General features: G+C 45.3%; 1 protein-coding gene across 6 annotated transcripts in view; it reads left to right on the forward strand.

Annotated features, from left to right (window-relative positions):
* The window catches only part of RFTN1 (raftlin, lipid raft linker 1), a 198,120-nt gene that overhangs the window by 147,434 nt on the left and 38,401 nt on the right, over positions 1-12,285 (forward strand). For 3 of the 6 annotated variants that reach the window (XM_005600912.4, XM_023620891.2, XM_070238108.1), the window contains exon 6: positions 1,596-1,802. In XM_005600912.4, the coding sequence (XP_005600969.2) occupies positions 1,596-1,802 (207 nt within the window). The remainder of the gene's footprint in view (positions 1-1,595; positions 1,803-12,285) is intronic. The other 3 variants (XM_070238110.1, XM_070238109.1, XM_070238111.1) reach the window with 1 other exon arrangement.

A 12,285-nucleotide genomic window follows, 5' to 3' on the forward strand; every position in this document is an offset into this window, starting at 1 on the left:
TGATTGCCAGCTCTGTACGCCAAGACCTAATTTCTCTTGTGAAAGTGTTTACTGGCTGGAGTCAGGCAAGTGGACTGAGAAAAGTAATTTGGGGTAGGGATGATGAATAGGCCAAAGTCAATTGTTAAAATCCAGGTGGCCACTTGTGAAGATGGGCACCTTCCCTTCCTAGTTGGTTCTATCCAATGGATAGCTTGAAATGACTCCCCTTTTAGCTTCACTGTTGCTGATGACAAAGTCTCGTGGCCCAGCACTGCTCCCCAGAAATCTCTGCTGATATGTGCTCAGATTGGGCTTTGAAAAGCCTTCCTTTGTCCCAGATTACAAAAACTATGTGAGATAATTTTAGATGTTACTTGGATGGGCATATTTGGTGTTAACGTGCCTTATCCTTCCCTCCTGTTTATGGCAAGTGGTAGTTGTTTCCTTTATAATCATGAAGCAAAGTTTCCTTTTTAAATGCATTTATTTAAATAAAGGAAAGTGAATCCATTTTAAGAAGTAATAATTCAGCTAGCATTTGGATACTGCAAAAATTGTGAAATATGGGATACAGCGTCCCAGCGTGTGGGTCTAGGCCGGGTGTCTCCTGCAGGGAGCGTGAATGTGCTTTGTCCTTTGTGCTAATATCAACCATTGTTTATGACCTTTAAAATGTTTCCTTAAAAGAAAAGTGAGGCTTTTCTTATTATCCAAATATATATTTTTGTAAACCAAAGCATATTCCTGACCAGACTGTGTAACCAAAGCTTTTTAAGCTGGATGAACTCTGATTGCTTGACTAAATGAGTAACACAAAAATAGACCTTCAGACTTAGATTGAAATTCCAAGTATTGGCTCCCCGAGGCCGGTAGTGCTCACTCATGGCCGGCAGCACGTATGGCAGGCGTGGGTCAGCTGTTGGGTGGGAGTGAGTATCGATTTTTGAAGAACTGAGCTATAAAGCAAGGAACAGAAAGCTCGGCGCCGTGCTTCCCGCGCCTGCTTGGCTGTTTGAGCGACCTGCCACTCCAGGCAGGAACCCTCATTTACTGGAACATATTTATTTTTACATATCAATGATGTATTTTTGATGTACTTGATTAAGTATTATGTGTTCGGCCCCAGGAAACACCACTGCAGTTTATAAATAGTGAGTTCGGGGGTGTACAAGTTTCCTGGAATTACAGCCGTATTTTTGTTTTTATGTGCCTCTGCACATTTACTTTTTTTTTTGAAAACCAGCTCTCACCCAAATATATCTGCTTTTCCTTTCAAAACACATCTTTGTATGAATTTCTAGAAATGTCTACTATGTCCTTTTCTCAAACACCTCACTGTACAAATTAATCCCAGATAACAGATATTTATTATGTGCCAGGTTCAAAACCTGAGTCCCCAACTTGAAGCTCAACCTTTGAGGTCCACGTCGCTTTCACGGCGCCCTAACTTAGTATTTGGGGTCGAGTTTTATTATTCGGCAACAGTGAAGCTAACAGAGATTTTACCTTTGGTATCATTTCTTCAGGCTCCTAAGAGATTCCACTAGACGCAATGAGGCAGATTTTTATCACCGGTTGACCTCGTCTCTCCCCTCTCCCTTTACAAATTCCAGCAGAAATGGAGATCTTCGCCCTTTTCAACAAACCGAAGAACCATCAGAAGTGCCGGCAATACTATCCTGTCACCATCCCTCTCCGGGTCTCCAGGAACGGCCAGATGGTGAGCAGTTTGGATGCCAACTGGTTGGAGCACATGAGTGACCACTTCCGGAAAGGAGGCGTGCTGGTGAACGCGGTCTTCTACCTTGGCGTGGTCAACGGTATGGAAGTCACAGCCCTTGGGTAACCCTTACGAACTCTGCTGCTCACTCTTGTCATCTTAGCCCATCTTCAGAGCCCGCCCCATTCAGAAAGCTCTGCCGCTGATGAACATGTGGCATTTAATTTCTGATTAACACGTCTTGAGGAATTTTCTGTAAAGCCCTCCACCTATGCTTGCTAAACCTCTCTAGGAGTCAGCCAGTATCTTCTAAAATGACAGAGAAGGGGGAGTGATTCCGTTTCATTGATGGTGGCCTCAATCTATGTTACTTTTAAAGATTTTAAAAAGATTATTTCCCCAGGTTTGTTAATTACCCCCCGGGGATCATGCCGCTGCAAAGTGCAAATTGTTTGTAGACACTATTACAGTTTGAAATAGCAGTAGCAGCACCTTCGAATTAACAGCAGAGACGTGAACCTAACAGCTTGGTTTCTGTAAACTCCCTCGGGACACACACGGGTCCTGGGTCTCGTGGCACCCAGTACCCCTCCCCAAGAATGGGTTATCTCTGAGAATTTGCTGCATGAAGTGGCACTATAGATGTCAGCTTTTCGAAGGCAGAGAGGAAGTCTGCCCGAAGTGGAGAAGTGTCAAGCAAAAGAAGGCTTTTCGGGTTAACATGGAGGCAGGTTGAGTCACTGGGGTGCATCAAAGCTGGGAGGCAATTTGGGGAGCGGGGCCAGCATGCCAGCATGTGCGGATTCTGAGGGCTGCCAGTCAGCAGGATCCCGAAGGAAGTGAAACATAACACCAAATTCGTTGATCCTAGCAAATCCTAGCAGGGGGCTTCGACCACACCGTGTGGTGGTTGGTGAGCAGTTTGCGCTCCAAGAATAAGCAGAGTCAGGAACAGGATTTGAATTCTACATTATTTGCAATCCTTGAAATGCCAGAAAACATCTTTAGAGGAGATATCAGTCTCAATTCTGAGTGTACGTGCTTTAAATCATCCAAAGTCTTAGAAGGTTGTACGGCGTGAGCTGGACTTAATTTTGGACGTGAGTCACTTGTTACTATCTAAATAGCAATGTCTAATGTTAACGTGTTAATATAATAGCAGCAGGCATTGTATAGTATAGTGGGCCACAGCCATTTGTGGCATGGATGAATGACATAAGAAAGGTGACTGGCTTGTTAAGGCTACATCTTGAGGGCCAGCCCTGGTAGCCTAGTGGTTAAGTTCAGTGCACTCTGCTTCAGCAACCTGGGTTCAGTTCCCAGGCGTGGGCCTGCACCACTCTTTTGTCAGTGGCCATGCTGTGGCAGCAGCTCGCATACAAAAAGCAGAAGGTTGGCAATAGATTTTAGCTCAGGGCAAATCTTCCTTAGCAAAAAAACCAAAAACAAACAAACAAACAAAAACTCAAGCAGCACTGTCCAATAGAACTTTCTGTGATGATGGGAAGGTTCTGTATCTGTCCTGTTCAATATGGTGGCCACCAGCCACATGTGACTTCTGACCACTCGAAATGTGGCTAGTATGACTGAGGAACGGAATTTTTAATTTATTTAATTTTCATTAGTTTAAAATTAAATAACCATCTGTAGCTAATGGCCAGTGTATTAGACAGTGCAATTCTAGAATATACATTTCATTAGTACAACTAATGAGAGTCAATTCCATTCTCTGGACGCAAGGTCAGTAACCTCACTCTGCACAAAGAGGCCTCCCCGGGTGCCTGCAGAGTTCCCTGAAGCCAGGGAGGTCACAGTCTGTTTTGAGATGCGCCGTAAGACACCAGTGGCATCTGCTGGGGCCAGATGGTTACAGCTCTCATTCATTGGCATCAGGGGAGACCACCTCCTGCTTCTTGCAGGGGCACCCCTCACCATCCTGGGTTGTCGCACCATCGGCTCCCTTTATCTCCTCTTGGTGCCTGTAGAGGCTCTTTGTGGCCATGCAGAGTTTTAAATTTCCCCCTTGGAAACCACTGGTTAGTCGTCCTAACATCTTAAAGACGTGCCAAGAGGTGCTGGAGGTAACAACTACACAGGTGGCCACTGGCAATTTTTCCCCCTTAGCAGAATAGGGGTGTCAAAGGGAAGTTTTCTCTTTGGCTCTACTGTCCGAGTGTGTCAGGGGCAAGCTGAGCCCCATGAGAGGTCACCTTGAAAGTTCACAGCACCCTTTATTGTCTCCCTAGCCATTATGGCTTTGGCCACCAAGGCTGAGTTCATCTCCACTCTTCCCGCTTACCCCGTTCTCCGACCTTGAGTCCCAAAAACACAGATAATTTATACAGTTTTTCTTCAGATTTGACTTGAGCATTTGAAACGCTTCTACATCCTCCCCTGGCTTTAGCCGCATTAAATCCAGCCTTCCTGCCTTGAAGACAGAACATGAAATTTCCCCTGGCGAGTGCAGCTGTGAAGCCTTGCCCAGAGCCCGTGACATCTCTACCGCAGGGCTGCCCACGTGGAGAGTGCCACCATAGCTGCACGTCTGTCTCGGGGACTGCTGCACAATGCTCAGAACAAAATTAGTTTTAAGCCACCCCAAAATTCAAACAGAATTTCAGCCTTATGTTTCTGACGGGAGGGAGGGAGGGTGTGACTGGGGATTAATGCTCAGTGGGTTAGGGCGTTTCTGCTCTGGAGAAGCCCAAGGTTTCCGTTGGCCAGGGATGAAATATGCATATGTTCTTTTCCCAGTATTAAAAAAGAAAGCAAGCTAATCATCATTATGAAAGGAACCTATTTCTAATAAGATAATTAGTGTCCTTACCAATAAACCTGGCAGAGCTAGAGCACGTCTTTAAGCTGTTTGCCATCTGGGAAAGCACTAGTCTTGACTCTTAAGTGGATATTTGTACTTCAAAATATTTTCCACAGAGTCATAAAATTCATGAGAACTTTGTCCCATAAACAAGGTGATGTTTTAGTCCGAATTATCCAGTTAAGTCTCCAGCTTCTGTTTTAGAGTCTTTACCCCCAGGATGTGGAAGGGCTTGTGCAGTCCTCATGTTCGGGCTTCTGCTCGTGATCTCCAGGGGTCCTCTCCTTGGAATGACCCGGTGTCTTGGGCCGGGGAAGCTGTGCCCTTGGGCCCAGATGAAAGCAAAGCATATAATGATGATAGTGGATGCCTAGCAGTTACTCTGCAGTGGTGCTGGTCTAAGCAGTTCAGCAGGGGTTGGTCAGACAGCAGTGTGGACAGGCACACAGAAACACTCCAGCCAGAGAGATGAAGGCCAGAATCTTTGCTTCCAGAGGGTGGGAGAGGCCAGGAGGGAAGACTGTTGATGAGCAGTCGGGCAGGTACCAGGAGTCACGGGGTAAGGGCGAGGTGGAGCTGGGTGCCCACTGTCCGCAAACCCACCTGGGAGCCTGACTTCTCACCAGGGCTTCCAGGCCTGCAGGATCCCTGCTGCCGTCACTGGCCACCGATGCTGCTGCCGCCGCCACCAGCTACCTTGCCCTGTCCCTCGGGCCCTCTCCTTGCTCTGTATTCCCTTTCTTCTCCCCTCACTGTCTCCTTGTCCCCACCTCACTCTGCCCTTACTCTACTCCCCTTACCCTGCCCTTGGCTCTGTCCTGGCCCTCCCCATTCCTCCCCTCTCCCCTGCCCCCACCCTTTCCTAGCCCCACTGTCCTTCCCCATCTGGCAGTATCGTTTTCATCCAGCCCATATTCAGATATCTTCAGTTGTTTCAAAAATGTCCTTTGTAGCCAGTTATCCAAACCAGAATCCATTCCAGCGACATGCACTGCAGATGGTGACCATGTCCTCACTTCTGTTTTACCTAGAAGAGTCAGTTTTTATGACCCTGACTGCTTAAAATAAACCTAGTCTCCTATCCTGCAGGATGTCCTGCGTTCTGGAATTGTCTGGTCAGGGCCTCTTGATGTCATTTATCTTGTTTCTCTAGCCTCTTTCCTATAAACTAGAATTCAGTTCTAAGGCCTTGATGAATTAACCATTTATGACTTCAATACCTCCCAGATGATGTTGTGTTCTACCTGTGGCATCACCTCGGGAGACACATCATACCGGGATGTCGCTCCATGCCTACCCTTTTTAAAAGGTGAAAAGATTAGGTCTTTCTTAAGACTCTCCCCGATGTCCCAGCTGCATCTAAATCCAAATAACATTTGGTACTTATACCACCTTTTTTGATGCCTAGCATAGTCTGCATTACCTTATATTTGCAAAATACATATATAAAAATGTGCGTCTTTCAAATGATTTATATGTAGGGACACACAATTTATACAGACATACTTGGAAACCCTCGGTCAGCTCCCATGTCCTGTACTTCTTCTTATCCTAGTGCCTGTACTCTGTACCCTGTATACAGAAGGTGACCAATAAAGGCTTCTGGAAGATGCTCAGTAATGCCAGTGGTAGTGAGGAGAGAGCCTAGTGTTGGGGTGTTGAGATGACACTTAGTAACCTGCAGATATGGGGAGTGAAGAGCTGGGGCTTGAGGGGAATGGAAAGGAAGGGAGAATGAGGCTCCAGGTGGCCCCAGTGGCCACTCCCTTGGGACACCACCGTCTCCAGGAATGTTTGGCCTAGTGGTTACAGGCATGGCTTCTGTTCCACAGGATACACTTAATAATGTAGGGGTACATTCACTTATGCCGTTAAATGTATTCCTCTTGTATCCATAGCAGCACATCTTTAAACTTTTTATTGCAGTATAGCACACGTACAGAAAACTGTGCAGATTGTAAGGATACAGCTCAGTGGATTTTTGCAAGGTGAGCACGCCCAGGTAACCAGCAGCAGATCAAGAAATAGAACATACAGGCCCCCTTGAAGACCCCTTCATGCCCCTCGCAGTCCCTCAACCAAGGGGCGACCACAGTCCTGCCCTGAAACACCATAGATTAATTGTGAGCTTTATTTAAATAGAGTGTGCCCTTCTTGTGTTTGGCTTTTTCCACTCATTATATTTGTTAGATTCGTCCACATTTTTACATATTATTGCAGGTCATTTTTTCTCATTGGTGTATACTATCCCTTTTGTTGATATGTATAGTTTATCCATTTACAAGTATGTTTTTATTTATTTTTTGCCCCATGCAAGAAGGCATGGCCTTTGCACAGATTTGGGCCCAAACGGAAGCCTTGAGGCCATCTGCCTGTGACCCCACTGAGTTGCCGCCCAAAACACCAAGGTATAGTGGTCAGAGAGCACCTGCTCCACCCGGCTGGGAACCTAGGCCGTTCATCGCCCACCCCAGGCAGGAGCAGCAGAGCCTGCTACATCACTTTTGGTAGCTCAGTAAATATCTGTTAGTTGCATAGAGAGCATAGACTTTGAATCAAACAGACCACGTTTCAGGTCTCGTTTAGCCCTTGCGTTCCATTTGACCGTGGACAAGTGATGTAAATCTGAGGGCTCCATTTTCTCACCCACTAAGAGAGAATGACAACCCTTGCAGAATTTTGGGGAGGATTCAATAAGAAACCGTGAACTGTTCCTGGCCGAGTGCCTCACATCCAGCAAGCATGGAATCAGAGCATTTCTTCCCCATCTGGCCAGTTAAATGGCACTGAACTTGCAGGCTAACCCTTACTGTAACTGAAGAAGAGTAATATCTCCTATGGATCATTCACGGCTACAAACTGAGGATGCAAGCGGGAAGGCAGGCCGAGAGCTGCAGTGTGGCTCGGGAAGTAAGAAAAGGAGCAGGCCTGCTCACTCTTTTGGTAATGTCAGTGAGTTAGCCGTGGCGTGCTGGGGAAGAAACATGGCACCATTGTCCGGGATTGATTGGACAGCAATTGCCTTTGCGGTGGGGTTACAGGTCCATATGACAACATGTGCAATTATGATTATGCAGTTGGCTCATGCCATTCCTGGAACCAAGGTGGTGCTGCGAGCATCGTGCAGCCTCTGATGGGGAGAAGGGGCCCTCAGAGAGCCAAGGAAATCAGTTATTTTATTTTATTTTTTTTGAGGAAGATTAGCCCTGAGCTAACATCTGCTGCCAGTCCTCCTCTTTTTGCTGAGGAAGACTGGCCCTGAGCTAACATCCGTTCCCGTCTTCCTCTACTTTATATGTGGGATGCCTGCCACAGCATGGCTTGCCAAGCAGCAAGTAGGTCCACATCCTGGATCCGAACGGTGAACCCCGTGCCACCTAAGTGCAACGTACAAACTTAACTGCTGCACCACTGGGCCGGCCCCCTAGTGGGGAAAATTTAGTCCAACCTAGCTTGTTAAAAGAACAGTAACATTTTTTATAGTCGCATACATTGACCACTTGCTGTGGTGTGCACATTTCAGGCTAGACTTTTGAAGAACAGCGTGTAGGGTGAGCCTGAAGGTTGGTTTGCTAGACGGAGTCTTGATGTCTCTGAGGCTGCATGGGAAGAGCTGTTGCCTCCTAGAATTTACCTCTTGGGATAATAGGGCAAATCTCCTTTTCCCACATCCTTCTTGTAAGTCATAAGCTTGGAATGTTAAGGTGGCCTTTTGCCAAAAGACCAGCATCAAATATTTATACAATACCAGGGCAAATAGCTTTCTGTGCACAGTAGGGAAGCATCTTTACTTTAATAAAAAATGCAGAGATAATGGAGTGTTTTCCATAGATGGAGGGCGATTTAACCTTTTATATCAGGAGCCTTCACTCTCCGATAGACCTATTTATACGCAGCTCGGTGCACATTACAGCGAGGCTGAGCCGGGAGGGTGATGAGGAGACGGGGAGTGGACGAGGCCGTCAAAACAAGGGGCTCCTTAAAAGCCCAGCTGTCTAGCTCTCTGTGGTTCATTGGCTTTTTTGCTGTTACAGATGACCAAATTTTGACAGCCATTCTGAACTTGCTTCATAGTTAAGTAGGTGGAATCAGCACTCTGGATTCAGAACTGCAGAGCAGTGGGCTGAGAGGCTGGAAGGCAGACACCAGATGGGGTAGCTGGTACATAAGGACCTGGTTTGTTCCTACTTCATGTCCCTAAGCCCAGCCATACCTCTCCCCACTGACCACCGAGCCCTCCTCCCAGGCCTGTGACTCTGGAGGAAAGAGGGACAGCCAGGTAGGGGGTGGGAAAGAAAATCTGCATGGGCTGCAGTGTCTCCTTCTCCCTTCTGGATCTCAACTCTGCTGTCTAGTGCTGTTGGCGGGCTCAGCATTATGATATTATTTATGTCACATTGGGCTCTCTAATACTTAAAGCACATGGTAGGCACACTGAAAGGGCTGGGAGGTTTTCCATTGAGGAGATCTGTAGGTAGAGACTTTGGAGATTGGATAGAACATGTTTTTGTAGAAGCCCTGAGAGAATTTGTGCTGTGTTGATACAAACCTGAAGGAATCATTGAGCATCCCCTAGTCCTGAGCATCCCCAGGTCAGGACTTGGGAAGGCTTCATTCGCAGGGGTTCTGTAGGGCATCCCTATTGTGGCAGAGGCTCCAGCAGGACCTGGGTTACCCAGAACTTTAAAAATGAGCTGGACTCTGGTCCATGTTTGTCCTGGAACCCAAAATACTTGTAATGTGGTTTAGCTGAAGAGCAGCTCTGTTCTTCCCTGGTCACCTAGGTAAAAGGTCTCGGGAGGGCATTGAACCAACACTTGGGGGAAACGTTTTAGTAAAGCAGATGAGAGAAGCGAGCTTAGCACTTTTGCTAAGGCTGTTTGATAACAGACTCTCAGGATAGGAAACAAATAAGAAACCAGAGCACAGTATTGGTTAACCCACAGCCATCTTACTTGAAACGGAGTATTAGCTTGTCAAGTTGGAATATTATCAGGATAAGGCTGCTGTGCTCCAGGAGTTACCCTTACAGCTATGGTTTGTTGAGCTAGTCAAGCCTCTCTATCATTCTGGAATAATCAGGAATATCTCCAGGCCCAGCAGAGTACACTGGTCTTGTGTTTCTTAGTTTAAGTGGGGCATTGTATCAGTCAGCTGTTGCCACAATACTGCTGTGTAACAAACCACCCCAGGGCTCGTTAGCTTAAGCTCATTGTGAGCTCTGTTTATTCTCACATATAAATTTATTTTCACATATTTGCGGGTTAGCTGGAGCAGCTCTGTTGAGGCAGCTCTGCTGATCTCAGCTGGGCTCACTCACAGGTCTGTAGGTCAGCTGATCTAAGCTGGGCACCACAGGGGCAGCTCTGCTCCACATGTCTTGCATGTTCCTGGAACCAACTGGCTAGCTGGGGCTTGTGCTCTCAAAGTGGTGGCAGAGACATAAGAGATCCAGCTCAACCACACAAGTGCTTTTCAAGCCCCTGCTTGCATCACACCTGCTAATATTCTGTTGACCAAGCGAGTCATGTGGATAACCCCCTAGTTGGCTGGTATCCCTAACAGTCCTCTTAGTCTTGACTTTCTTCTCTCATGTTTCTGCTGCTCTTCTGGTCCTTGGCTGCTCCTCGTTCACTCTGCATTTCTATTTAAACTGTGTACTCTACCCTGAACTCTCAAACCGAGCAGATCCATAGGACTTGCTTGTTCAGTTAGTTCATGTCTCTACTCAACATGGGAAGGCCTACCCTGAACACCTCTTGCAAAAATAGCCACCACCATTGCCTCCACCTTCACTCTCTCCTCTTAGCCCCCTTTATATTTTTATAGCATTTCTCACCTGTGACATTATTTTATTGTCTCCCTTCCCTTGCTCCATGGGGCAGGACTTCATTTGTCTTGCTACCTTCATGATCTCCAGTGACTGCAAGAGTACCTGGCACATGATAGGTGCTTATAGGTATTGGAATGAATGAGTGAGTGGCTGAAAGGTTTTCAGTGTGAGCTTGAATGCTTGCAGTGACATGGTGCTCACTCTTCTGAGGTTTTATCTTCCGTTCTTTAGACTATTGTAAGGAAGGCTCTTCATATTTAGATTGCATTAAGATTTCCACCCCATAGTTTCTAAAATTTTATGGTTCTAGTCTGCCTTCAAGAGCCATGTAGAGGACAGACAAGGAAAACTCTTTTTCATCTGTGTTGTCTGTTTACTTTTGTTCTGCCTATATGAACTCTTGTATTAACCCTGTAGAAAAGGATAAAAAAGAAAAATCAAATTATACTTAATTCCACCACTCATAACTACTGCTAGCATTTTATGTGTTTCCTTCAAATTTGTTTGTCTAACACTTTTTAACATAAAAATTTACATACAGCTCCTACTGTGGTTTTGTATCCTGTTTTTTCTTCCATAACGTTGTCCCTAAAGCATTTTTCTGAATCATTAAACTCCTGTGACTTTTTTTTTCAGGACAGTATAGTGTGTAATTGTATGGAAATCTCCTAATGTATTTAATTCCTTTTTTATGATTAAATATTTGGATTGTTGAACATTTAGACTATTTATATTTTTAAGAAGTTTCTAAGTAATACTTGTAGATAAATATTTGATAGCATTAGTGGTTATTACCTCAAGACAGACTAAAAGGATTTCTTCTCAGAGGGGATGGACTTTTTGTTTCAGGCTCTTGGGATGTTGTTAAATTGCTCTCTAGAAAGAGTGTGCAGTTAAAATTCCCTGAGCACAGTAAGCTTTCCCATATCACCACACCCTTACCGCCAGTGAGTGTTTTCTTTTCAAAATTTGCCAATTGGATAAACAAAAGAGAGATTGAAAAATTTTTTTCAATACAGTCATGGGCCACATAATGACGTTTCGGTGAATGACAAACACTGTTTATATGACAGTGGTCCCATAAGATTAGTACCATATAGCCTTGGTGTGTACTAGGCTATGCCACCTGGGTTTGTGTAAGTAAACGCTATGATGTTCTCACAACAATGAAATGGCCTCAGGATGCATATCTCATAACACATCCCTGTCATTAAATGACACATTAAATGGCCATCAAGAAAGAGTGGCCAGGGGCCAGCCCGGTGGCACAGCAGTTAAGTTTGTACGTTCCACTTTGGCGGCCCGGGGTTCCACAGTTCAGATCCCGGGTGCGGACATGGCACCGCTCAGAAAGCCACGCTGTGGTAGGCATCCCACAAATAAAAAGTGGAGGAAGATGGGCAGGGATGTTAGCTCAGGGCCAGTCTTCCTCAGCAAAAAGAGGAGGATTGGCAGCAGATGTTAGTTCAGGGCTAATCTTCCTAAAAAAAAAAAAAAAGAATGACCACGAGAGAGAGGGAGAATTAATTAATTAGTTGCTAGTTGATGTCCTTTGCCCATTTCTAATGGTATTTTAGTATTTTTAACTCTTGATTTGTAAAAGTTTTATATAGAGAGAATGTTAAACTTAGCCATTTATTTATTTTTGTTGTTGCAAATAATTTTATCATTTTGATAGCCTTTTGATTTTGTTTTTGAGGTCTGTTGGAAGACAGAAGCTAAAGATTATGTTTTTACATCTGTCCATCTTTTTCTTTGTGACTTCTGGAAAATGCTAGCAGTTCCTGGACTCCAGTGTGATTCAGAGACCTTTCTGAATTTGTCTCCCTTTCCTGCCTGAAAAACATGATCACGTTGTTTTGTGAATTGTCCTTTTAAAGCAAAAATAGTATATCATTAAACACATTTTTTATGTGTACTACCTTAACAAAA

The sequence above is a fragment of the Equus caballus genome, chromosome 16 (genome assembly GCF_041296265.1).
Source record: "Equus caballus isolate H_3958 breed thoroughbred chromosome 16, TB-T2T, whole genome shotgun sequence".
NCBI classification, from domain to species: Eukaryota; Metazoa; Chordata; class Mammalia; order Perissodactyla; family Equidae; genus Equus; species Equus caballus.